The 27,380-nt window shown below is 46.8% G+C and overlaps 1 protein-coding gene across 4 annotated transcripts in view; it reads left to right on the plus strand.

Moving 5' to 3' along the window:
• The window catches only part of TRAPPC10 (trafficking protein particle complex subunit 10), a 93,373-nt gene that overhangs the window by 42,250 nt on the left and 23,743 nt on the right, over window positions 1-27,380 (plus strand). For all 4 annotated transcript variants that reach the window (XM_021669400.2, XM_064380209.1, XM_064380210.1 and 1 more), the window contains 9 exons: window positions 225-420; window positions 3,527-3,638; window positions 7,795-8,042; window positions 19,352-19,498; window positions 20,034-20,148; window positions 21,505-21,581; window positions 22,639-22,730; window positions 24,453-24,593; window positions 24,907-25,019. In XM_021669400.2, the coding sequence (XP_021525075.2) occupies window positions 225-420; window positions 3,527-3,638; window positions 7,795-8,042; window positions 19,352-19,498; window positions 20,034-20,148; window positions 21,505-21,581; window positions 22,639-22,730; window positions 24,453-24,593; window positions 24,907-25,019 (1,241 nt within the window). The remainder of the gene's footprint in view (window positions 1-224; window positions 421-3,526; window positions 3,639-7,794; window positions 8,043-19,351; window positions 19,499-20,033; window positions 20,149-21,504; window positions 21,582-22,638; window positions 22,731-24,452; window positions 24,594-24,906; window positions 25,020-27,380) is intronic.

Genomic DNA, 27,380 nt, shown 5'->3' on the forward strand with positions numbered 1-27,380 from the left:
TGGTCCCAGCTACTCGGGAAGATCACTTGAGCCTGGGAGGTGGGGATTGCAGTGAGCCAAGATTGTGCCGCTGCACTCCAGCTTGAGTCACAGACAAGACTCTGTCTCAAAAAAAAGGAGAGAAGAGGAAGGAAGGAAATGGATGCTCAGGACAGTAGCAGCTGCTGAGTAGTGGCGCTGTGCATGGAGAGTCTTTCCCAGATGGTCTGTTCATGTCTTTGCAGGTGTGTTGTGCTCTCCGACCCCTTGAAGGACTCTTCTCGAACTCAGGAATCCTGGAATGCCTTCCTGACCAAACTCAGGACACTGCTGCTTATGTCTTTTACCAAAAACCTAGGCAAGTTTGAGGATGACATGAGAACCTTGAGGGAGAAGAGGACTGAGCCAGGCTGGAGCTTTTGTGAATATTTCATGGTTCAGGTACTTGACTAATGACAGAACTAGGCAGTTCCTTTCTCTCCCTCGCTCCCTTACTCCCTCCCTCCCTTCTCCTTTCTTTCTCAGTGAGGCACCCTTTGTGGTAATCTCATTGGCACAGTTTTTAAAAACAAAAAAGCTGGAATTTCTTTAGAACCAGAAAGTCAGGAAGTGTGTGGAAGCAGATGGGGCATCAAAAGGTCACAGGCACTGCCCGAGGAGCCTCCGGTGGCCAAAGCTGGAGCAGTGTGAGCAACAGAGTAAATAAGGGTAGAGTTGCTAATATCCATGCATCTGTGTTGATAGACATTGGCTAAATAAATAAATGGAGGAGAAGGGTCAACTCCTCCCTACAGAAGAATTCCACTTAAACGCAGAAGGAAAGAAAAACAGAAAATCACTTTTAGGCCAACATCCCAGCAAGAACTGTTGGAGGCAGGATTACTGATGGATGCCCAGAGTGGTGGGCAAAGGCCTGAGAAGAGGTGGGCTTGCACAGTCTCACGGTGGCCCCGAGATGTCTGTCAGCTTGAGGGAGCAGTAGCTCCTCCTCAGTGGGGAAACCAGGTACATACCACCTGAATGAAACGATAAGGCCAGTCCCACCCGTGAGGACTTGTGTCCACCTCGCGAAATCCTTGGTAAGATGTGCTGAGAAAGACTTAGCATCTTTTCTCTGTAAAAAATGATAATCATGGAACATGTCGAATGAACCCAAGTGGAGGGAGATTAGACAACCTCGCACTCGCCAAGGGTGCCGCAGTGGTGAAAGATGGGGAAACCGACAGGCTGCAGGGGGCTGAAGGAAGCAACCACTCTGGGCTGGGCGGGGGTCGAGGGTAGGGTCTTAGATCAGAAACAGCTACGTCAGTGGAAAAACCACTGAAACTCCAATGAGGGCTGTTTAGTTAATAGTATTATACTTAGGTTAATTTTCTGGTTTTGACAATTATACCATGGTCATGTAAGATGGCAGTGTTCAGGAAGCTGAGTAAAGGCTATGTGGAAACTAGATACTTTTTTTTTTTGCAACACTTTTGTGGTCTGAGATTAGTTCAGAATTTAAAACAAAAAGGGAGGAAATTCTGACACATGCTACGGCATGGATGGACCTAGACGTCGTGATGCTGAGTGAAATACGGCAGGCATGTAGGGACAGATACTGTGATTCTGCTCATGTGAGGTTCTGCAAGTGCTCAGATTCAGAGACAGAGGAGGAGCAGGGGTGCCGGGGGCTGGCAGAGGGAGAATGGGAGTGCATGTTTAATGGGACAGAGCTTCTGTTTGGGAAGATGAGAAAGTTTTGGATATTGGCTGCACAACAGTGTGAGTGCACTTAACGCTTCTGAGCTGTACTCTTGGGGTCTTGCTCTGTCACCGAGGCTGGAGTGCAGTGGCGCGATCTCGGCTCACTGCAACCTGTCCACCTCCTGGGTTTAAGCGATTCTCCTGCCTCAGCTTCCTGAGTAGCTGGGACTACAGGTGCCTGCCACCACACCCAGCTAATTTTTATATTTCAATAGAGACAGGGTTTCACCATGATGGCCAGGCTGGTCTCAAACTCCTGGCCTCAAGTGATCTGCCTATCTTGAGCTCCCAAAGTGCTGGAATTACGAGCGTGAGCCACTGTGCCCAGCCTGAGCTATACTCTTAAAAATGGTTAAGATGGTCAGTTTTAATGTTACATACATTTTATCACAATTTAAAAGAAAAAGATTAGTTTATTAGAGTACTCAGTCTTGAAAATACTTCACAAAGAAAAGGAAGTTCAATGTATCTTAGCAGTTTCTCTTGTAAAACACAGCCCACTAGTGTTTTCAGGGGAAACAAGATACAAAGGAGAGAAAGGAGAGCTCTCAGTTCTCACCTAGTGAGTGGGACCTGGGCCCTTAGGGGTTCAGGAATGATGTCTGCAAGTACATGGGGTAGAACTGGATTCCAGAGACCTGACCGTGTCAGGGGAGGCTTATGTGGCTGCACATCCTCCTGGTCTTTGCTTCTTAGTGCTCAGTGACAGATCAGAAAGCAATCACCTGTCACTGTCTCTCTTCATTTTCTCATTCTACAAAGGTTACTGTGCATGGACAGGTGCCAGGCCCTCCTCTCGATGCCGGGACCCGTCAGTGCGCGTTTCTTACGAGCTTGTATGACAGTGGAGGAGACACAGGAGACGAAGTGACGCAGACGCTAGGGCGAGAGTGCCATGAGCGGAGATGGCGTGGGGCGCTGGGCTGAGGGCAGGAGGAGGCTGGAGAGCAAGCCTGTGGATGTTTAGAGGAAGAGGAGGTGTTCCAGGCCCCGGGGTGGGGTAGTGCACAGGCCCCCGGACAGCTGCCTGCCACGCACATGTGAGCAGCAGTGAGGAGGCCTTGGTGGTGGAGCTGAGTGAGGCCAGAGGGGTGCTGCTGGGAAGGGGTGGGGGTGGGAGACATAGATTTTGCAGGGCCTGGGGATGCCTTGAAAGGATTTAGGATTCTCTTTTGAATGTGATGAGCAGCCACTGACTGAAATGGGGAAGACTGTGGGCGGAGCACTTGGGAAAGGTTTGGGTTTCCATGTGTAAGCCTGAGCTATCTGTTAGGGGCCCACACAAGCGTGCTGTGCTGCCACTGGAGCCAGAGTCGGGTCTGAGCTGTAGTCCTAAACGTGTAGTGGTTATGATGTGTAGATGGCACACAGAGTCATCTCCACACCACTCAGGGGGCTCGGTCACTGACAGGGAATAGTGAGTGTTGATAGGGAGGTCCCAGGGCTGAGCCCTGGGGCCTCCAGCAGAGAGCCTGGGGAACGAGAGGAACCAGCCGCCTGACGAGAGGGAGCCGGAGCGAGGGGTGAGGAGAGCAGGGGGCCGGGTCCTGACACCAGGAAGTATCCCAAAGACAAGGGGTTGACCAGTATGCCCGGTGCTGCCGATAGGTCGGGGGCGCTCAGAAATTACCTTGGCCTTTTTCAGCTTCTCCTGCACGCGTGAATATTGACGTGTATGGTCACCACTTATTCGTAGTGCTGCATGCCTTTCTCTGTTGTAATCTTTAATGGCTATTTATTGTGTCTTCCATAAGTTGATTTACGTTTTTGCTTTTTTAAAAAATGTATCTTGGGTGAATAGGAGGAGCTTGCCTTTGTTTTCGAGATGCTGCAGCAGTTCGAGGATGCCCTGGTGCAGTACGACGAGCTGGACGCCCTCTTCTCTCAGTATGTCGTCAACTTCGGGGCCGGGGGTGAGTAGCGGTGCTTCAGTGCCGCATCCTTCTCTCAGTGTGCCCTTCCCCACTTGAACATGGTCTCGAAGTGGCCGTTCCTTTACCTAATGAGTGCACGTCTTTCGTTGTTGTTTTTATACACATCGTATCGGATATGTTCTCATGATTCCTAGAGGAAATGAAATGAGAATTAAGAATAGTTGTTTTCAGATTTAGAAGAATCTTAAGTAACAAAAGCAATAAAAAAAAAGCTGTTTTCCAGGTATGAAATGCCCTTTCTACAACTCAGTGGCCTGCTGGCAATGCTTCCGATTCTGTCCCTTGTTAGAATCAGAGGGGACAGACGTCCCTTTCCCTTCTGTCCAGGGGTTGTCTTTGGAATGCTCAAGTGCTTATTGCTGTGAGCTTATTTAATACCTTTGGGTGTTCATCTTTCTTTTACACTTTAAAATAATACCTTAAGTTCTTTTAAAATTAAAGAATTGGCACAGTGAAACCATGCACAAAGAGAAACATTGGTTACTGTCCTCAGTGTTTTCGCTGGCGCTTACTTGGGTGAAAGTGATGCCATGTTATGTAGATGTTTGTGTCGCTCCCTTTCTTACTCACAGCCCATCGAGGGCATCTCTCCAGGTTAACAGGGAAGGTTTGGAGTTGCTTTTGTTACACTTGGGATTCCTGGCTCAGTTCTGTTCCCTGGTTTTAGACATTGGGTTCTTTTCTGCTTCTTGTTACCACAAGCAGTGCTATAGTGGGCATCTTTGCCAGTGTCCTTTTGGAGAACCCTTGTCACCATGTGTAAAGGAAGGAGTAATTTCGAGAAGCCCCGGTGTCAGGTGGAGGACCTGGAGGGAGATGAGGTATGGGAATGGTCAGCGTTAGCTGTGGGCACTGTCCTCACTCTGGAAATAATCAGCGGTGCTGATGGATACTGGCTCGTAGTGCTCATGAAGTTCAGGTCTGGGTATCTCACTCTCCTGAGATGCCAAAAGAGACATGTAACCCATGAAAGTGTTTACTAAGTGAAAAAAAATAGAAGAGGTGAAACTCTATTGCTTACATTTTATGTATACAATTTATTTATTTATTTGTTTAGAGACTGAGTCTCGCTCTGTCACCCAGGCTGGAGTGCAGTGGTGTGATCTCGGCTCACTGCAACCTCCGCCTCCTGGGTTCAAGGGATTCTCCTGCCTCAGCCTCTCCAGTAGCTGGGATTAGTGGTGTGTGCCACCACACCCAGATAATATTTGTATTTTTACCAGAGACGGAGTTTTACCATGTTGGTCAGGCTGGTCTTGAACTCCTGGACCTCATGATCCGCCCATCTCGGCCTCCCAAAGTGCTGGGATTACAGGCGTAATCCACCACACCTGGCCTGTGTATTTATTATATATTTTTGAGACAGTGTTTCACTCTGTCCCCCAGGCTAGAGGGCAGTGTTGTGATCTCGGCCCAGTGCAACCTCTGCTTCCCAGGTTCAAGTGATTTTCGTGCCTCAGCCTCCTGAGTAGCTGGAACTATAGGTGCGCACCACCATGCCTGGCTAACTTTCATGTTGGCCACGCTGGTCTTGAACTCCTCGCCTCAAGTGATCCTCCCACCTTGGCCTCCTAAAGTGTTGAGATTAGAGGTATGAGCCACCATGCCCAGCCTATACATACATATTTTTTAAATATCTTACTTTTTTTTTTTTTTTTGAAAAATACATTTGGTCCAGTTGCAGTGGCTCACATCTGTAATTCTAGCACTTTTGGGAGGCCAAGATGGGTGGACCATGAGGTCAGGAGATGAAGACCATCCTGGCCAACATGATGAAACCCCATCTCTACTAAAAATACAAAAAATTAGCCAGGCGTGGTCATGTGTGCCTGTAATCCCAGATACTCCAGAGACTGAGGCAGGAGAATCATTTGAACCCAGGAGGCAGAGGTTGCAGTGAGCCGAGGTTGCATCACTGCACTCCAGCCTGTGTGACACAGCAAGACTTTATCTCAAAAAAACCAAAAAAAATAAAAAGAAAAAAATAGATTTGGGCCAGGCGCGGGGGCTCACGCCTGTAATCCCAGCACTTTGGGAGGCCGATGCGGGTGGATCACGAGGTCAAGAGATCGAGACCATCCTGGTCAACATGGTGAAACCCCGTTTCTACTAAAAATACAAAAAATTAGCTGGGCATGGTGGTGCGTGCCTGTAATCCCAGCTACTCAGGAGGCTGAGGCAGGAGAATTGCCTGAACCCAGGAGGCGGAGGTTGCGGTGAGCCAAGATCGTGCTATTGCACTCCAGCCTGGGTAACAAGAGCGAAACTCCGTCTTGGGGAAAAAAAAAAAAGGAAAAAATAGATTTATTTGGCAAAAGAAGTTTGAATTTAATAAAGAAATGGTAATAACTGGTACATACATTAATTCAAAATATTTTCACTAAGCACCAAATAGAATAGTCCCCAGTCTTTTCATGGAGAACTCCTTTGAAAGAATGCCCAGAACTTAATCAGTTTATTTAGGTTTTTAATCAAGAAATCTAAAACTGCCAATCAGAGTTTCTAATTACCATGAGACGTGCAGGTTAACAACCTTGAGGCCATATCATATGAGCTTGCAAAAGTTGTGTTTAACCTGTGCATTCTAACTGAGGGCATTTGGTGGCCTCGGGCAGGCTGGTAATCACAGGTCCATGTGCCTGTGATGCCATATACACACACAACATTGAGTACTAAGTGTCATTTCTAAGATAAAGACCGTATGTGTCCCTGGCAGCAGAATAGGTGCTTGGAGCTTCAGGGACCAGGCACCTGAGTGGATGTCAGTGCATGTGGGAAGGGGCCTTCAAGGCTGAAATAGCTTACATATTTCTGGTATTTCACCTAATGTATTTGTTTTTTGCTGTCAGTTTTTAAATCTGGGGCAATTTAAAATCCAAAAGTAAGCCTGGACCAAGTTTTGCCACTGAGTAAGATGGTTCATTTTTGTTCTTTCATTCAACAAATACTTAGGGACCACTGTGTGCCAGACACTGTTGTAAATACAGGGAGGAATAAAACAAAATACCTTCCTTTATGGCACTTATATGAAGGGGAAACTGGCACAGAAAAGTAAGTCTGTCACTTGCTGTCCGTAGTAGTAAGTCTGAACTGTAGAAAGGGACTCAGGAGAGGGTTGGGTTGGTATGTTCCATTGGAGCTTAGGACATTGGCGTGGCCTCTCTGTGGGGGCAGCATTGGCATAGCAGCCCGACTGAAACGTGAGAGTTCCCCGTGAGAATCCTGGTGGGACGGGAGCCTAGCAAAGGGAACTGCTGACGCTGGGACAGCGGGCACACCACACTACCACATCGCAATGCCACACCGCACTGCCGTGTGCTCCAGCAGCTCTGAGGAGGAGCTCACGTCAGTCAAGGGAGCGTTGCCGGCATTGGCACGTCAGGTATTGAACCATGTCAGGATGCCATGTAGGAACGAGCTGGTTTTGACGCCTCTCTGTTGGAGCGAGGTTACATGAAAACATTTTTTCAATAATGATTGATGGACTTGTTACTCTACATTGTTATGCTTATTTTGAGATGATATTTGAGTCTTAGGGGTGTAAGGAAACCTCTGGGAGCCCTGCTGACATTTTTGATAAGCAGTCATCCTTTTTCCCTTCTGCGTGCTGCTACCAAATCCTCCCTGTCCCTTTGTCTAGGAGCTTGACTCAGGGAGGTGATGTGGTTGAGTCAGGGAGATAAGGAAGGCATACGTAGTCTCAGGAAGACCAAGAACACCAGGGTGGTCAGAGCAGGCTGCGCTCCAGCCCTCAGGTGAAGGTAATGAAGCTCAGCCACACTGCAGCCCAGGACTAGAGCCCTCCCTCGGCCTGAGACGGCCTGAGCGTTACTAACTGTGCAGCCTGTCGGTCTCTGAGTGGCTTCTCGACCTGTTCAGCTCCCACCCATGACTTTCTGGGCATGGTAGGGTGGCGTGCCTTTTTGCCTGGGTCATATTTCCCTCAGCTCGGGTGTCAACGCTGGGAGCCACATGGGTGTGCATCCCTATCCCTAGACCAAGAGTGGGGTGGGCAGTGGTCATAGAACAACTGGTTATGAAGCTGCCTGTTTGCCCACCATCCTCAGCCTGAGCAGGAAGCTCAGGAAGGTGAAGTACCCGCAGTCAGCACCTTTCATGATGTGTGTTTGTTTAGATGGTGCCAACTGGCTGACTTTTTTCTGCCAGCCAGTGAAGAGCTGGAACGGATTGGTCCTCCGAAAGCCCATAGATATGGAGAAGCGGGAATCGATCCAGAGGCGAGAAGCCACCCTGTTAGATCTGCGCAGTTACCTGTTCTCTCGCCAGTGCACCCTGCTGCTCTTCCTGCAGAGGCCGTGGGAGGTGGCCCAGCGCGCCCTAGAGCTGCTGCACAACTGTGTGCAGGAACTGAAGCTCTTAGAAGTGAGTTGGTCTTTTCCCCATTAACTCATTGCTTGATTGTGCCAGCAGGAAACTGGACCTTGAGATCCCAGCATTGAACTGTTTGCACTTAAGAAAGAGTTTTCTTTTCTGAATGTCTGTAATTGATTATTTGCTCAGTTACCTTTTACATTGATTAATTGCTCAAAAATAGAACTCCGCTCTCAACATGGTGAAGTTTGTGCTGGTCCAGAGGAAGCCTCTTAGATGAGCTTCTCAGTGAGGCTCCCTGGCTGGCTGTGGCCTGCACTGCTGCGTGAGCAGTCTCCACGGGGAAGAGTCACTCACCTGAGGGACACGCAGAGCTCGGTTTTGCATGTAGACGTTTTATTTCATGTAGACATGTATTTTATTTGTCTTTTCAGATAAATGGTTTCGCACATGGCCATGCAGGTATAATGTGACTGACACACAGCAGGCCATGCCCCATTGATTGGTGGCACAAAGCTTAATGGAAGATACGTCATCTTACCACACTTACACACGCCTTTCCCTGTGGGCAAGAAGAGTTCACCTAAGCACTGAACTGCTACTGCCCACAGGGAAGGAGTGAGAGACCGTATCTAGCCTGGTGATTCTTGTTTCAGTGTCCTCTTTACCCAGAACAATTCACACACACATACAAATGATACTTGCGACTTGAGGATTCGTAATACCCCTGCCCCTGATCCTCTGGCTAAGATCTCCTGAGTGAGTGGTCAGATTCTGTTTCCTAAAGGAGGAAATGAGGCTGGAAGTGATAGGCAACTCACCCAGAGTCACACCGCTGGCCAGTCCTAGAACCCAGTCCAGGGGAGTGTCCTTTCGGCCTGCATAATTGAGTTCTGAGGGGCATGGTCATCGTGCGGCCTTTTAAAGAAGGTCTGAAGAGTAGAAGCTGTTGGTGGGGATGGTTTTTCATAATAGAGGAACATACTTTTGTGTACTTGGTTTGAAATAATTTTAAGATATAAATGGAAGATAAATATATTTTAGTTAATTTCAAAAGGAGAAATTCTTATTTCAGAGCTAAGCTCTGTACTAGCCCAAGTCACAAACTCAGAAACTTAAGCATTTTTATCAAATGATTTTTCTTCCCCTAATTAAGAAAATGAGGAAAAGCCGCATTTTCCACCTCGAAGTGATCCTCTGGGCTGCCTATAATCACATGGATTTAGAGACTCTTTGAGTTGCTCAGCCCTAACTCTGTAGGTTGGAGATGGGGCTGTGAGGGGACCCTTCATTCCTAGAGCCGGGCTCTCTGTTCATGTGTGCCTAGGGATTTCACCTGATTTTGAGATTTTTGTTCTACTAGTTAATGGGGGAAAAAATTGAGGTATTTGAGTCGAAATGATTCAGACATGACCTCTGAGCGAGATGGCCCCAGGAGGGCTGATTGGAAAGGGCTGTTGCCCAGTTTGGGGCAGGTGTAGGAAGCCTCGGAAGATGGTACAGACTCAGTCCCTTTATTGCTGGGCTCTGCTGATTCATGAACGCCAGGATTTAAGAATCTCAAGTTGTTTTTCCAGCCTCAGAAGGTTGTCAGGGAATAGCATGGCTGCCACCCTGCAGAGGGAGGAGAAAAATCCCCACAGCCAGGCGGGGCAAGTGGGCTGACCCAGGGGCTGTGCCCTGCAACTCAGGGGGCCACTGGCCCAAGGCAGTTCCACAAGGAGGGAAGTGGGCACCTTCACCCACCCCTCCATCCTTCCCTGGGAACTCCTCCAGGCACTCTGGAAGCTGGAAGTCAGGGAGCCCCCTGATGTGTTATATATAGCTCCCCCAGCAGACAGCAGGGCGCCAAGATGTGGAAAGTGGATCTGAGAGGCCAAGCAGAGACGTCCTTTTCCTCTGCTGGCACTAGTGTGCTTGCCCCACCATGACTGCCCTCGTGCAGGCGTGTGCAGGTGGCATGGAGGCCTGCGGAGCAGCAACATAGCACGTGGTGCTGCACTCACTCCTGGCAGAGCTGCACGCTCACTTCCTCCTGTGGGCTTTCCTTCTGTGGAGCAGGCTCTTAGGGACTTCTTAGCAATTCTCCTGAGTTCTGGAATGCCTGAGGCCATTGTGGAAGGAGGTCGAAGTAGGTCTGTTACTACCATGTGCCTGGAAGGAGAAATATGTAAGTAATTGAGGGTATGGGCTCTGGACTTCCTGGGAGCGTCCGGGTTCACAGGAACCGCATGGGGTCTGTTGGCTTCTCTATGCCCTCATCCGCACGTATGGGGAGTCACTGAGGCATTTTCAAGGCTTTGTATTGTGTGAGGAGCTTCTTATCCGTGGTGTATTTTCTGAGCCCTTTTCTTTGCTGAATGAAGTTGTCCCCTTGCTCCTTCCTTGAGTGGAGGCTGCCCTGTTCCTTTTCGTCATATTTATTGCACTCCTTTGCACTGTTGAGTTGTGCGTCTCTAGTGAGAGGAGGTGGCCAAAGCCGAATGCTGCATTTGAGGCAAGGACATGCCACCCACTGTTGACTTTCTCACAGTCTCTCAGTCTCTTTCCTTCTAAGAACCCACTTCCTGTTTCCTCATCTCCTTCTGATGCATACAGCCGGATGCCTCTCCTTAGCACAGCTGTGCCTGTCGGCTTCCCGGCTTCCCGGGCCGGAGGGACAGCCTCTCTTGTCGCTTGTGTTGAAGCCCACACAGTCCTCTTTGCACACTTTGCTCCTGTGTTTGATCAACACTGAGGTTCACACTGTTTATTTAGAGGATTTCACCAGTAACTTCATGTCAGAAGTGTTTCTCTTTCTCTACCTTTTTTAAAATTTTTAAATTTTTTTGTAGCAATGAGCGTCTTGCTGTGTTGCCCAGGCTGGTCTTGAACTCCTGGGCTCAAGTGATCCTCCCTGCTCACCTCCCGAAGCGCTGGGATTTTAGGCCTCAGCCGCCATGCCTGGCTGTGATTTTCTCTCTTGTGCAGTAGTTTTTACTCCTATCTAGTTGTTTAGGGCTACAGTTGAGCGGAGGCCGGGGGGTAGGTGCGCCACTTTCCAGGGGGTGGCTTATCAAGCATGTCCTGGTTACATCCTGGTTGGTTTACGAGTTGATTTAAAGTACCTCATTTATTTAAAGAGAATGGGAGGCAACGAAGTGGTCAGCTGTGATGGAAACGAGCCCTGCCTCTGCTCTAGGGGTTGGTCCACACTCCAGGGGCAACGAGGGCTGAAGTGGGGAGCAAGATGGCGTGATAGAGGCCTCTACCCTGTGGGTGCCACAAACTAGCCTTGGACCCACTCCCTTGATGGGAAATGTGTAGGAATGGAGATTGTGCCTTCCCTGCCCGGCTAGCTGCTCGGGTAAGTGGTAACACCCGTGAAGTGAGGCCAGTTCCGCGTGACTTCAGGATCCTCCTTCACAGAGTGTTTCCTCTTTTTTTCTGTAGCAGTTTCTTATTTTCCCTCCATTTACAAAAGTTGAATGTTTTCTTTCTGTAAATTTGGAGAATACAGACAAATATACAGAAGAAATGTTGCTTTTGCTAGCAGGAAGAAGTTCCCTTTTTTGTCTGTGGCCGCCTTATGTACAGATGAACTGAATTATTTCCTTGTTCCTATTTGGACATTTGCATTCTTCAGAATTTGTTGCAGTTGCAGTAGTTTGTATCCCTGTACATACATCTTTGTGTGTAAATTCATACAAGTAGAATTGGAAGGTCAAAGATAGATATGTTTTTGAAGCTGTTAATATACATTGTCAATTTGTCCTACATAAAGGTCTTCCTATTTTCAGTCATGCTAGTGATGCCTGTTTTCCTGCACCTTTGGTAAGAAAAAAATAGGATATGTATATATTTTGTTGCCAAATTAGAAGAATGAGGAAGATACTTTCTAGAAGGCCATAATGTGTTTGTTACAATGATTGCCCAAGTGATTTTTCTGGGGGGATTTGGAATGTGTTTCATTCAGCACTGTTAACTTTTTCAGCTAAGGTTCTGGTTCCGTAGCAGACAGTGTGGGCCTAGCAGGGTCAGGACTCCTCCTGACCCCAGGAGAGTCACCCAGCCTAGCCTGGGACACGGTGGAACCGCGCATGGGACGCCGTCAGTTAGGTGGCCAGTTTGTGAACAGAGGCTGTGTGTGGCCCACCTGCAGGTTTAACCAGAGGAAGAAGAAGGTTTATAGTCAAAGGTGGCTGGCTGGGATTGGCATTCTGAGGTACAGGCTTGGCAGAGATGTAGCCTGTAGGTTGTGTTTACTAAGGGCTTACAGTGTACCTGACACCCTGCTGGGTAGGCCTGCTCGTGGGGAGGGGATCTTGTGTGACCCTGAGCCCTGAGGGCCTGAGCTGGAGGAGTGGTAGGAGTGGACCAGAGGAGGAGGGGTGGTTGTGAGAGGTATTGCTGAAGAAGAACTGATGGCTACCTGGACAAAAGGAAAGAGAACACAGAAGAATCGTTCAAGAAATGTGTCCTTACCTGCCAGGTACTGTGGGAAACGGGTAGGGGGAGCACATAAATGAAGAGGAAAGGGTCCCACCTGCCCGCATGAGGCTGCCACAGATCATCAGCACAGTGTCCAAGTAGTGACGAAGTGTTGTCAGGGGACCATAAGGGAGGGAAAGGCAGCCTTGCCGGGCGCCTCAGGTCAGCCTGGTAACATTTGCGGGTGCCTGAGAGGTGCTGGGAAAGCTTTCTAGAGGAGGCCCTGTGTGAACTCCATTACAGAGATTCATTGGCTCAGCAGATCTTCACTGAGCATCTGTTTTGTGCCAACCATTGTGGTAGTCACTGTATTTTCAGCAGAGGGTGAATAGAATCTCTGGTCTTACGAAGCTTACATGCTAAGGAATGAGCAGGAGGAGTAAAAATTCACCAGGTAGGTGTGGCTGGTGGCGGTGCGGGAGAGCGCATCTCAGGCAAAGAAGATGGCGTTAGCGAAGGCGCTCTGAGGGAGCCTGGTCTCGCTGCAACTTCAGGGGCAGGGCAGGGCAGGGCTTGATGACAATGAAGGGAGATTCCGAAGGTCTTTGTGCGTCACCTTGAAGGTTACCCTTTGTTCTGTGGTCAGTAGGGAGCCATGAAAGGTTAGGACCTAGTGAGGGAGAGTGCAGAGAGAGGCGGAGAGTTTGGCAACTTCTGCCATAGTCCAAGGGAAAAGCAGAGTCTGGAAGGCAGTTGAGGTAGATTTTATTTATTATTATTTGTGTTATTATTATTATTATTAGTTTTTTGAGACAGGGTCTCACTCTGTCACCCAGTCTGGAGTACAGCAGCGTGATCTTGGCTCAATAGAGCCTCTGCCTCCCAGGTTCAAGCAGTTGTGCCTCAGCCACTCGAGTAGCTGGGATTACAGGCACATGCCACCATGCCCAGCTCATTTTTGTATTTTTTGGTAGAGATGGGGTTTCACTATGTTGCCCGGGCTGGTCTTGAACTCCTGAGCTCAAGTGATCTACCCTCCTCGGCCTCCCAAAGTGCTGGGATTACCAGAATGAGTCATTGCATCTAGCAGATAGATTTTAAATAAATGGGTTCAAGAAAAATTTATTTAGTGAGTTGATGGTTCTGGGTCCACTGGATATCCATATGCAAAAACAAATCTTGATCTCACCCCATAAAATTCCAGGTGGAGTTTTGATCTAAACATGAAAAATAAAATAAGAAAACTCTAGAGGATAACATGGGAAAATATCTTTGGGACCTTAGGTTGGCAAATATTTCTTCAGTAGGACATGAAACCTTGATGGTCATACAACAGCTGTGAAGGAAGAGGGTCCTTCGTGAGACCACATACGCATCAGCGCTTCTCTTCAACTAAAGGTACTCTGAAGGGAGTGAAGAGGCCGTCCGCAGCGTGGGAGAGTACGAGCAGTACATACAGGCAAGAAAGGGCTCTTATCCAGGGCGTGTTGTGAAGAACTCATAGATGTCAATGCGGAACGCCTGACAAACCGATAAAAAAACAGGCAAGAGAGGAAATCCAAATGGCCGATCCACATAGGAAAACGGGCTCAGTCTCCTGAGTCATAGTGAAGTGCAAACTGAAACCAGTGTTAATGAAGTACTGTCACACACCCACCAGAGTGGCCAGGATGAAAGGCTTTCCTCAGGCCTTAGCGGGAGGTGGAGACACTGGCGCTCGCTCATGATAGTGTGCGTCGCTTGACCACTTTGGAAGGTTGTTTACGATGTCTAACGGGTATTGCCATTACAACACGTGCCCCGTAACCCAGCAGATCCACCCCTGGTTTATACAGACACGTGCACACACATGCATCAAAAGGCAAGTACAGAGCTACTTGTGGCACTGACTTATCAGAGCCAGAAATGGGGAAGAACTCAAATGTTCATCTTGTCCAGGGGATGACATTCCACCATGGCCCGGCAGCGCGATATGATACAGTGGTGAACGTGAATGGATCGTAGTGGATGACTCTTACCAATCTCAAGTTGGGCTAAAGAAGCTGGACACAAGAGAGGCATACTTTTTTTCCCCCGAGACAGAGTCTCGCTCTGTCGCCCAGGCTGGAGTGCAGTGGCGCAATCTTGGCTCACTGCAACCTCTGCCTCCAGGTTCAGGTGATAAGAGAAGGCATGCTTTTTGATTCCTGGTATCTAAAGTTCACAGTGAAGCTACAGCAGTCTGCTGCGAGCTGTCTGGCAGGTGATGTGTAGAGGGGCTGGTGACTGGCGGGGGTTCCTGCGGGAGCTGCCTTCATGGGAGGCACATCAGAGCTTCACTTAGGACATGTGTGCTTTCCAGTGTGTGGGGTACACTCAAATGGTAGGGCTATCAAAACAAAGAATAACAAGAATGCCTTTAATTTTATACTTGGAAGTGTAAAATGGCACGTGTCATTGCTAATACAGCAATCAGGAAAAGAGGGGGCTTTACAAAATTAAATCATATAAATTAAGAATTCATTTAAAAAGTCTGTTATTCTAAAATTAAAAAAAAAAAGTCTGTTATTCATAAAAGATGATATCCAAATGACCAAGAAGTGTCTAGTGGCCCATTAGAGAAATGTGGGTTTTCTGGAGACGGTGAGGCCACCACCTGGTTCCAGAGTGAGGCAACCAAACTGCACGCTCTGTCACTCAGTGTCAGGCTCTCAGGGCAGTGGAGGCTTGGTCTTTGTTGTGTTTGATGCTGTGTCATGCTGGGTGGCAGATGCTGCCATAGAGCCATGACCCTCATGGTGTTGGCTGAGGTACCCAGTTTCTGTGTCTGTCAGCCACCGTTTAGGAGCTAAGGGGCTGACATTTGTTTGGATGGCTCAAAGCCATGGCTGCAAAACAATCTCTTTTCCAGAGTTTGTGGAACTTCTGGTTTTTATTCTCAAGCTGCACTATAATGGGTAAAATAAAAATTTTAAAAAGTCCAGCAACTCCAAGTGTTAGTGAGGACATAGAAAAGTTGGAACGCACATGTAATGATAAATTTGTGTGACATGCGACCGCCTGTAAACTCTTCGGCGGAGTCTACTGACGCTTAAACATGCCTATTCTATGACCCAACAATTCCATCCCTGGTGTGTGCCCACAAAAAATGAGGCCAAACAGAAGACAGCACTGAAATGTTCAGTGGGAGCTTGTGAACTAGCAAGAGAATTTGACTCAGGTTAATTTCCTTGTTCTGTTTCCCTGGGCACAGAGAAAGTTGATGCAGCCATGTTAATGGGCGCCATGTGGACTGCAAACCCTTGATGGTGAGGCTCTGCTCTGGGCTCTCTGGTGGCAGCTCTTGTGAGTGTCGTGGTTCTGCCTCAGCAGCTGGTAGAGGAGAGGAGGTGCCTGTGGGCAAAGAGCCCTCTAAGCCCGGGCAGCTCCCGCACACTCTCTCCCCTTCCCCCGATCTCTCGCGTCTCTGCTGCAGCGATGCTGCCGGGAGAAGAGCCGGCGCTGCCCGTGTTCTGCTTGAGTAGCTTGCGCACTCGGGGCTGGGGGCGTCTTCTGAGTCTGAGAAGGTGTCCTCCACTTGAGGCAGGGGTAACACTGCAGTTAGCCAAACACTGGAAACAATGCAGACACTTAATTGGAATGGATGAGTAAATGGTCGCCAGATTGCAGGGAGGTTTAATAAGCAGCAGTGAAAAAGAACGGGCTGACGGCTGAGGAAGGCTGAACCTTAAACATACTGTGTTGAACAGAAGTCCCGTGTACGGAAGAGGATGTGCTTTGTGATTTCATTAGGTGAAGTTCACAGATCAGCCAGAAGGAATGGATGGTGACAGCAGTCAGGATAGGGCTGTCTCCTTTGGGGTGGGTCTTGACTGGGAAAAGGAACTTGAGAGAACCTTCTAGGACAATGGACCCTGCAGGGTAATTTTACTGCTTGATTTAAGGTGGTGGCTACATTTGTAAAAATCATGGACCTCCACATTTAGGTTTGTGCCCCTCACATACTTTGTTGTGTATTTTGCCACTTGTTTTTTCAAAGCAGTGAAGAAGTATCACTGCAATTAGGTTTTAAATAAATTTGTTTCTTTAACATGCCTGGAAGTCTTTGGTCCTACTGTGGAAGGCCTGGCTGCTGCCGGCCCCACCTCGGTCAGGCCCTTGGAAGTATAGAGAAGCAGCAGAGTGCCCAGCCCCCTTTGGGGCGTTGCCTGGGGTTTGGGTGGGAGCTAAGGGTCGCACACAGTAAGTAGTAACAGAAGAGGCAGCGGCTCTGCAAGGCGGCACTGCAGGGAGGGTTGTGTACGCCACATCACACGCCACATTCATATGCATATCTTTTTCTCCATAAACTTAAATTTAAAATGATGTGTGATAGGAAATGTAGGGAGCTGCGATTCTCCTGGGAAATAGAGGCTCTTACAGCACAGAGCCAGTGAGAACTCGCAGCAGAGACCAGAGCAGGTACCAGGCAGAGTCTGCACTGTGGGGGGTGTGAGTTCCAGAGGGAGGGGGGCCGAGGTCATCCTCAGGTTTCTGTTGTTAAATGAAAGCCGGCCCCTGTTTCTTGGCGTGGGTGTGTGCGGGACCCGCCTGCTCTCTTCCACCTCCTCCAGGCTGGAAGTTGAAGGCACAGTCTCAGCAGCCAGTGGCCAGTGGCTGTCACCGGGTTTTATTGTTTTTACCCCAGAAAAGCTGCTGCTACCTGCTGCTGCTACTTTTTTAATACTGTCGTTCAAGCTTACCAAAGCGGGACTTGCTCTTTGGAGAAAAAAAAATACTGAGAACTATTCTGTAATCATGCGAGGCAGTAATTCATGTCACCATTTGCATTTTGGTGGTGTCATTTGGGATCCCTTCTGGGGTGCGCCTGTGCTGTCTGTCAGGCGGCTTCAGCTCTTGGCTGCTGCTTTTCCCTGCTGACTCAGTTCAGTGCCTGCTCGCGGAGCCACCCTGGTGCCCTGGCCGCTCTTCCTTCTGCACCTGGCGCCCTCTGCCGCAGCTCCCCGCTGTGTCCTCGTGCCCTGGCCGCTCTTCCTTCTGCACCTGGCGCCCTCTGCCATAGCTCCCCACTGTGTCCTCGTGCCCTGGCCGCTCTTCCTTCTGCACCTGGTGCCCTCTGCCGTAGCTCCCCACTGTGTCCTCGTGCCCTGGCTGCTCTTCCTTCTGCACCCGGCTCCCTCTGCTGCAGCTCCCCGCTGTGGCTCCTGGGCTTCATCTCCCTTCTTTGTGGATGCATCTTCACCAAAAGCACTGACATCTTCCTGCTTTGCAGGGTCTCTCATCTCCTAGGAGGTCTTTCTGTTACCAGTGTGTGCCCGGGGTTGGGAGGCGGTGGGGCGCATGTTTACAGAAGCTTTCACGAACTGGGTCCTGATGGTGGCAGCGTCTTGGGAGATGAAAAGTATCCCAGATCACCTGGCACCTGGGAACCAGGCAGACCTGCAAGGTGTGGTCAGCCCACTTCAGGCCTGCTCTGGTTTGATTGATGTGGACGCTCATCAATTGGAGGGACATGCTCTGTCCAGGATCTCAAAGCTGCATCCTGCTGACTCACTTTTCCATGCCTTCCTTCAGCATGATATGTTTGGGTGACAGAGTTGTATGCCTTTATAAAAGTAGCTTCCGATTGTGCGGTTTTTTTTCTACGCTGATTTTTTTCCCCTGAAAGATTCTGTTTATCTCATCTTTGAAAAATTGGGCTTTTTAGCTTTTACGGAAACATTTGATGGCACTCGTTGGTTCTCCCTTGTGGGTTCCAGATCCTTGATTTGTGTTCAGGGTGCCTTGCAAGAGTTCTCACGGGAGTCAGTTTCCCCGGCATTGGCAACTCGTCACTTGATTGGTGATTTGAAGAGCACCGGTGAACACATGTCACCAAAGCTAGATACATCGTGAAGTTAGTGCCACCAGAGAAGAAGTCAGCATTGCCACCTAAAAGTGGAAGATGCCATTTGATTAAGAGAAACATATTCCTACTTCAGAGGTGCTGAAATGTGGGGAAACTGCATCTTCTACAGTAGGCGCTTTTGCGTTTCTGATATTTCTTTTTTGTTTTTGAAATGGAAAGGCTCAAGTAAGTACAAAAGCAGAGAGGCTAACATAACGCACTTGTAGGGTCCATGAACAATGATAGGAGATGCAGCGCCAGGCCAGTCCTACCTCATCTGCGTCCTTGTTCACTTGCCCTGGGACTTTTTTCAGATACACGCATTGGGTTTCACCTCTAAATACTGCAGTGTATGTCTGAGCAATAGGGAGCTTTTTCTCCCAAGCGTAATTATCCTGCCTTTATCACACCTGAAGAGTGAACTGTAATGCCTCGTATCACCTGGTATTTCTACCCAGTATTCAGTGTCTGCTGTTGAACATGATCTCTCTTTTATTATTATTATTTTTTAAATTTTTTTTGGTAATTTTAGTAGAGATGGAGTTTCACCATGTTGGCCAGGCTAGTCTCGAACTCCTGACGTTGTGATCCACCCACCTTGGCCTCCCAAAGTGCTAGGATTACAGGCATGAGTCACGGTGCCCTGCCGGACATGCTTGCTGGTAAATGTGACCAAGCGGGCATTTGAGGTCTTAGTTTTCCCTCCCATCTTGACACTGATGTGTGGCCAGTCCTCACTCTTAAGAGTAAATGATCAGATTTGGTCTTTTTCTAGGCTTTTCCTTTTTAAAAAAATTTATTTTTCTGTATATATTTTTTAGATCTAGACCTGCAGAAGTTTTTTCTTAATAAGGTTCTTAAAAATACAATAATTGAAAGTTATATGTAAAACCTGATAACACATTTGAATGTAGGTGCTAGTGTTCTCTGCCCTTTCTCTCTCCTGTAGCGCTGCAGATCGCTGTTAGATGGGGTGGCTGCTTGAGGGACAGAGGGTTTTGCACGTTCAGGCTAGAGCATATGGGTTTGTTCAAGCTGGAGCTTTTCCGGAGCGCCCCCTCACGTCCGCACTTGCACCCCACAGGTCTCCGTCCCGCCTGGTGCTCTGGACTGCTGGGTGTTTCTGAGCTGTCTGGAGGTGTTGCAGAGGATAGAAGGCTGCTGTGACCGGGCACAGATCGACTCAAACATTGCCCACACAGTGGGGCTGTGGAGCTATGCCACAGAAAAGGTGCCTACCTGCCCAAGTGTGGAATGCTCACGTTGTCTCTGCGGCCATGCCTGGGTGGCGGAGGAAGTCTGCTGTCTGGAGGAAAGGTGTTAGTGGCCTTAGCAGGCGTCTGGGTGCAGCCAAAGAAGTCATAATTCCTGACTACATGTTGATGTGGTCAGTAGACAGCAGGCGCTGTGAAAGAGACTCTGTATCCTGAGTCGGGGGCACGGAGGGTGATGCTGAAATGTTGCCTCTACAGGCAGAGCTGTGCTGGTGTGTGCAGCACATAGGCTGCCGGGACTGGGCTTGTGCAGGTGCAGGCGGAGCCTGGGGAACTCAGGGAGGTGAAGGGCGGAAGCGGAGGATTCCCACCCTCCAAGCCTCACTGGAGCTGTTGTGTAGGATGTACTTTTATATCCAGATTCGAGTCATTGGGTAGGAAAGCTCAATTTCTTCTAGAATTTAGCTGGATTTGAATTTTTATATTTAAATTCATGAATTCCCTGCTGAGTCTTACAGCAAATTAATTGAAATTCCGGATTTGTCTTAACAGTTAAAGTCCTTGGGCTATCTGTGTGGACTTGTGTCAGAGAAAGGACCGAACTCAGAAGATCTCAACAGGACGGTGGACCTTTTGGCAGGTTTGGGAGCTGAGCGGCCAGAAACAGGTACTGATTTTTGTATGTGCCTCTGAGTGGCGAGGTGGACACTAATGAAAGCGTCCTTTGCAAGTTGGCACATTTAACTCAAGTTCTAAGAGTATCATTACTCACCATTTGGAGAATTATATCCGTCATTAGCTGACTGGATTCATGCACATATTTTACCTTGTAACAGCATAATGAAATAGTAGAGAGTTTAAGAAATTGGAAGGAGTTTCAGAAATGTTGCTGAGCTTCTCCTGGGCTAAGTGACTTTTTTATAGCTCATGTCTAAATGCACTCTCTCTGTCTCTGAATTACAGATGATCTATTTTTCTAACAATGTGACCTGATGATTTTTTTTTTTAAAGAAACAGGGTCTCACTCTGTTGCCCAGACTGGAGTGCAATGGCACAATCTTGGCTCATTGCAGCCTCGACCTCCTGGGCTCAAGGGATCCTCTTGCCTCAACTAACCAAGTAGCTGAGACTACAGGTGTGTGCCATCACACTTGGCTAATTTTTTTTTAAATTTTTTATAGAGATGGAGTCTCACCGTATTGCCCAGGCTGGTCTCAAAGTGATCCTCCTGCCCTGGCCTCCCAGCACATTTTTTAAATAAGAAAATTGGTCAGGCGCAGTAGCTCACGCTTGTAATCCCAGCATTTTGGGAGGCCGAGACGGGCGAATCACTTGAAGTTGGGAGTTTGAGACCAGCCTGACCAACATGGAGAAACCCTGTCTCCACTAAAAATACAAAATTAGCTGGGCGTGGTGGCACATGCCTGTAGTCCCAGCTACTCAGGAGGCTTAGGCAGGAGACTTGCTTGAACCTGGGAGGGAGAGGTTGCAGTGAGCCAAGATTGCGCCATTGCACTTCAGCCTGGGCCACAGGAGTGAAACTCTGTCTCAAAAAAAAAAAATAAATTTCTCCTGGATAATAAGGCCCCTTGAAAGGAGCGTTACATTGTTTTAGGTAGGAATAGATGATGAGTATTGTTTAGCAAGACTGTTAGCATTCTTAGTAAATTGAATGAATGTTTAAGGGAAGAAATGCACAGTATTTATATTTCACTGTTTCAACTTGAGACCATTTCAGATCATTTCAGAAGTAATTTAATTCATTGGAGTATTTGTAGTATAGATTTCTGAAAGGTCTAGTTCTAAAGATCAGAGAAAAGCATAATATAAAATGTTTTGACTATTTTATGAATATATTAATTGAAAGAGAATACATATAATTATGTAGTTGCAGTTAGCATTAACCATGTTTGGAATTTCCACAAGAGTCAGATGAGGTCATCTCCCTGCAGTATGTGAAGGTGAGTGTAAACTCATGTGAATGTACGTAACGAAGAGGGACTCTCGTTTCTTTTTGTTTAAGCCAACACAGCTCAGAGTCCTTATAAGAAATTGAAAGAGGCATTATCATCAGTGGAAGCTTTTGAGAAACACTACTTAGTAAGTATTAATGAGTGTTAAATGTCTATTCGATGGAGTACCTGTCTCTAGAAGGCTTTGCTGCATGGCCTGTTGAGTTGGGAAGGAGCTGGGATTGGGGGCCCCTCTTTGTTGGCTTTTTTAGTTTCTTTGGGACCCTTGGGAGTTGTGGACAAAACATGGAATAGTTGTTATTAGTACCCGCGGTACCGTATTAGGCATGGAATCATCTTTGAATATTTACAGCTTTGTTCAAATTGAGTTTGCTCAGATAAAAATTGTAAGAGAGGATAATGAATACTTTTCCTTGTAAAAAGGAGAAATTTGGAGTTGGGCAGAGCTATTGTTTTGATTTTGAAAGATGTAAATTAGCAAAACTTTAAATAACAGTGTAGGTAGAAGCATGGTGGGTGAGTGTCATCCCTGGATCATGGGCAACTTGAGTGTTTGTTGTGCCTGTAATGGCTGTACCTCTTATACAAACAGGTACGAGAAACATCCAGCATGTCACCCACGTGCGGAAAGTCCTTGGAAAAGTTAGCTGTTTTGGATGAAATTGTGGGTTTCTTTTATTATTATGCTTCATAGTTTATATACAAGTTACCAACTTTGATTACATTATGTTACAGAAAAAACACAAAAACAGATGCAAAGGAAAAAATAATGTTACATTAATAACAATGTCTTTTGTGGGCTGGGCATGGTCGCTCATGCCTGTAATTCAGCACTTTGGGAGGCTGAGGTAGGTGGATTACTTGAGGTCAGGAGTTTGAGACCAGCCTAGCCCACATGGTAAAACCCTATCTCTGCTAAAAATACAGAAAATTAGCCAAGCATGGTGGCGCATACCTGTAATCCCAGCTACTTGGGAGGCTCAGGGACAAGAATCACTTAAACCTGTGAGGTGGAGGTTGCAGTGAGCTGAGATCTCACCTCTGTGCTCCAGCCTGGGCAACAAAGCAAGACTCAATCTCAAAACAAAGAACCCTACAATGTCTTATGTCAGCTTTAGGTAAATAAACGTGGTGTTTGTCTGTCACTGAAAGCTGAACGTGATTGTTTTCTTACTTCTCCACAGGATTTGTCTCATGCTACCATTGAAATGTATACAAGCATTGGGAGGATTCGATCTGCTAAGTTTGTTGGAAAAGATCTGGCAGAGTTTTACATGTAATTGATTTTGTACTTTTCTTTGAAATCTAAACATACAAATAACATGAGAAGATTCGTTATATATGGAGTAAATATAAAGTGTACATAAATTTGTAGATTGAAAAGTATAGATTCTCTTACCCCGTCCTCATCATTTTGTTTTTCAGTTTCTTCTGAAAACCAGTGGAGAGCTTTTCTGCTTGTTACTCTTAATAACTAGTATTGGTCTTTGAGGTTCTTTTATTTAATTAAACATCTAAATTTTTGTAACTAAGTTTACTTAAAGAATTCTAAGGAAGTATAATGATGAGTAAATTGACATGTAGATTCTTTCATACTTTGTACATAGCATTTCTCTAGTTTTATCAAGCGTTTCTTAAGAGGATTGAAAAACCTCAAGGCTAGTGATGTAAAGTTGCTGCATGTGCCCAGTTTGTGGAAGAGGGGTGATCTGGGGGTGACTGGAAGAAGCTGTGTACAAATGCTGCAGGGTTTCTATTCCAGCTCCAGTGTTGACGTTTGATTCCAGAAAAAAAGACTCAAAATTTAGCATATTGCTAGTATGTTTCATAAAATCAGGCTCTCAAAGAGAAGAAATCCCAATGGATCATGTGATTACTATTTCAAAGCACTGAAAAGAGATATAAGTTATAAGGAAAAAGGTGTTTGTTTTCATTTTCTTAAAAAAAAAAAAGAAGTGATTGGAATGAGATCTTGAAATCCGTACTCTAGTAATTTCATTAGGTGAAGCAAGACTTGAGAATTGATTTGAACATATGTGAATTGGCTGGAAAGGGATTCATAGATCAGCCAGGTGAACTTTCTGTTTTTCCAGATGTGGTTTGAGCAGCTTAGCCAGTTACCTAACTATTTAATGGCAGAGTCACAGCTAGAATATAGCTCTCTTGAATTTCCATGTAGTGTATCTAGGGAGGAAGGTGCTCCTTAGTGAAGCAAAGAGGCTTCCCGGGGCCTTACTAATTTACATTTTAAAGGCAGGCAGGGCTGTACACACCAGTAGTCCCAGCTACACTGGAGAAGCTGAGGCAGGAGGATCACTTGAGCTGAGGAGTTTGAGGCTGCAGTGAGCTATGATCATGCCACTGTATTCCAGCCTGGGTGACAGAGCAAGACCTCATCTCTTCATAACAGTTGTGCTTTAAACTTTCTTTGGGGGCCAAGTGTTGCTATTTGAATTCTCCTGCATTCTCTGGAAGCTGGATCCTCTGCAGTGCTCTTTGCCTGAGTTTCCAAGTGGCTCTGTGCTCCCTTCCGCTTGTGCCCTGTAGACTGCTTCTGTGTTTCTGTGCCTTTAGTAGCTAGTATAGACCCTATCACTCCTTGCCTTCCTTGCTTACTAGCAGGGTACTTGTGGACAAGCCCTTCCTTCACTTTCTGATTGGCCTTCTTGCCTATCAGCTTGAGATCATGAATGATACACTCCCTTTCTTATCCTGAGATTCAGCTATGAAAGTTCCTCGACTTATGTGTGAAGCCAGGCCAACAATGTGTTGTGCGCTTACCGCCACACGCTCCTTTGTCAGATCTTTGCCTGGGAATCTAATTATGTCGTCCTGAGTAGGTGCTCTTTCTCATGGACTGGGGTGGGTGGAAAAGGGCTATCTAGAGATGCTGCGTCTGTCCTGGCATGGGGTTGAGGATGGAGGTCAGGGCGGGAGAGGTGGTGTCTGTTGATTATCCCTAGCTGTAATGAGAGCTACTGTTCATTGACTTTGCAAGGAGGAAAAAGGCTCCACAAAAGGCAGAAATCTATCTTCAAGGAGCACTGAAAAATTACCTGGCTGAGGGCTGGGCTCTCCCCATCACACACACAAGGAAGCAGCTGGCGGAATGTCAAAAGCACCTTGGACAAATTGAAAAGTATCCTTTAATGTTTTCATGAAGCGGGAACATTGTTTTCTGTTGATAGAGCAGCACTGACCACAGTCGAATGTTTTATACACACCTAATATTAAGGAGAGAAAAGTCCTGCCTTATATATATATGTATTGTATAGAAAATGAATGAAATGCCTAGTCAGTTTTAAAAAATCTAATTTTGAGTTCCTAATAACTTAAAAAAAACAAAAGCCCTTTGGCTTTTGAAGCTTCTGGGAAGGCTGTAGGAGACTTTGCATCCACTTTGCCCTGCACTCCTCGGTATGAGTCTCCACGCTCCTTACCTTCCGCTCCAGCTACCTGCAGACCAGCAGCCTTTTAGCCAGTGACCGCCACCTCACTGAAGAGGAGCGCAGGCACTTCTGCCGGGAGATACTTGACTTTGCTAGCCAGCCATCAGACAGCCCAGGTAAGACCAGCTTTTAAGACTTTACTAGGAATATTTTCAAATATTATAGAAGTAAAAAGAATGCAAGATAACCAACCACTTAGAGTAAATAATCGCTAACGTTTTGCTGTGTAGCTAGCATGTATCTTTGTCTTTCACTTGACTTTTTTCTTTTTTCTTAAAGTCTAAGAAACTGTAGCCCACGTCAGATCATCTAAAAACTAAGGACAGTCTCTTAACCACAACCAAACAATCAATAAGGTTCTAGTATCATCTACTGAGTAGACTGTATTCACGTTCCTTGTCTTAAAATATTTTTATAAATTATTTTTAATAGAGTCCAACAGGGTATCACATATTACATGTGGTTGTTAGATCTCAGTTCTCTTTTAATTTAAAAAAGTTCTTCCTATCTCTTTTTTTTTTTTTCCCAGACAGAGTCTTGCTCTGTCGCCCAGGCTGGAGTGCGATGGTGCGATCTCAGCTTACTGCAACCTCCGTCTCCCGGGTTCCAGCAATTCTCCTGCCTCAGCCTCCCAAGTAGCTGGGATTACAGGCACCTTCCACCATGCCCGGCTAATTTTTTGTATTTTTAGTAGAGACGGGGTTTCATTATGTTGGCCAGGCTGGTCTCAAACTCTTGACCTCAGGTAATTAGCTGGCCTTGGCCTCCGAAAGTGCTGAGATTATAGGTGTGAGCCACTGTGCCCGGCCCCTTTTTCTTGATTTTTTAAAGACTACTTTTTTTTTTTTCTTTTTAAATATAACAGCATTATTGTGATATTCACAAACCACGTAATTCACTCATTTATAGGGTATAATTCAATGGCATTTAATATATTTCACAAATGTGTGTAACCATTACCACAGTCAATATTATTTTGTTTTGTTTTTTGACCGTCTCGCCCTGTCACCTGGGCTGGAGTGCAGCGGCCTGGTCCCAGCTCACTGCAGCCTCCACCTCCTGGAATCAAGTGATCCTCTCACTTTGGCTTCCCAAGTAGCTGGAACCACAGGTCTGAGCCACCACACCTGGCTTTTTTTTTTTCCTGTCACCCAGACTAGAGTGCAGTGGCACGACTGTAGCCCATTGCAGCCTCTGCTTTTTGGGCTCAGTTGCTCCTCCCACCTCCGCTTCCCGTGTAGCTTGGACTACAGGAGCACAACACCGTGCCTGGATGATTTTTCTGTTTTTAGTAGAGACAGGATTTTGCCATATTACCCAGGTTGGTCTTGAACTTCTGAGCTCAAGGAATCTATCCACCTTGGTCTCTCAAAGAGTTGGGATTTCAGTCGTGAGCTACCATGCCTGGCCACTACAGTCAATTTTAAAACATATTTATCACCCTAAAAAGAAAGGCCATACTTACCCCCCGCCACTCCCTTCCTGCAACCACTAATCTACTCTCTGTCTCTCTAGATTGCTATTCTGGATGTTTCATATCAATATAGGGTGAGTGTGCCTAATCTGGAAATATGAAATGTTCCAAAATTCAAAACATTTTTGAGGACCAACATGACTCTCAAAGGAAATGCTCATTGGAACATTTAGATTTTTAGAGTTGGGGTGCTCAACAGTATGTCATGCAGATATTCCCAAATGCAAAACAATCACAAATCCAGAACACTCTGTCCCAGTCATCTTGGATAAAGGATACTCAACCTGTAGAATCTGTCAGCCTGAATAGCACACCCAGAGAGCCTCTCTACAAAATGATAGTTATTTGGAAATAGGGCATTGCAACGGGATACATGGGCCATAGTCAACTTTGTGCATATTCAGGAAAGGGTTTTTAAAGGAAAATGAGGATTACATCACTGGTTTGAGGTGGTGATTCTTGGCTACAAGGATCAACAGGGTGGCGCCAGTCAGGGTTGGACAGCAGTTGCTGAGCAGATGTCTTCATGGAAGAGTGTTTTGTATGAAGTTGCAATGGCATTTATGCAGGGCTGTGGTGTTTGCAGAGTCTTTCATGCATGAGAACCCTCCCTTCATGGCCTTCTCTGGCTCTATTAGTTACGGTTTTTTTGTTGTTGTTGTTTTTAACACAAGTGACTCCCTTTTGATTTTGACAACTTTCACCCATCATCCAGTGTGTGGTCTTTTGTGACTGGGTTCTAGACTGACCATGGTGTTTTCAAGGCTCATCCGTGTTGGGGCCTGTGTCTGTGCTTCATTTGTTTGCATTGCTGAGTACTGCAGGCCGGTCGTCTTACAGACTGGCCCGCCTTCTGGAATTTATCTCAGTGTTTCATCGTAGGAGCATCTAAATGGAAGTTAGAGTTAGATGACATTTATTGCGAAGCTTAGCTCCTCACCTGAGTTGATCAGGTGTGCTTATTTAAGGTAGTTGCTGTGATACTCTACTCGGGCTAACATAA

Source organism: Aotus nancymaae, unplaced genomic scaffold, assembly GCF_030222135.1.
Source record: "Aotus nancymaae isolate 86718 unplaced genomic scaffold, 86718_ANA_hifiasm-v0.15.2.pri h1tg000022l_1, whole genome shotgun sequence".
Lineage (NCBI taxonomy): Eukaryota > Metazoa > Chordata > Mammalia > Primates > Aotidae > Aotus > Aotus nancymaae.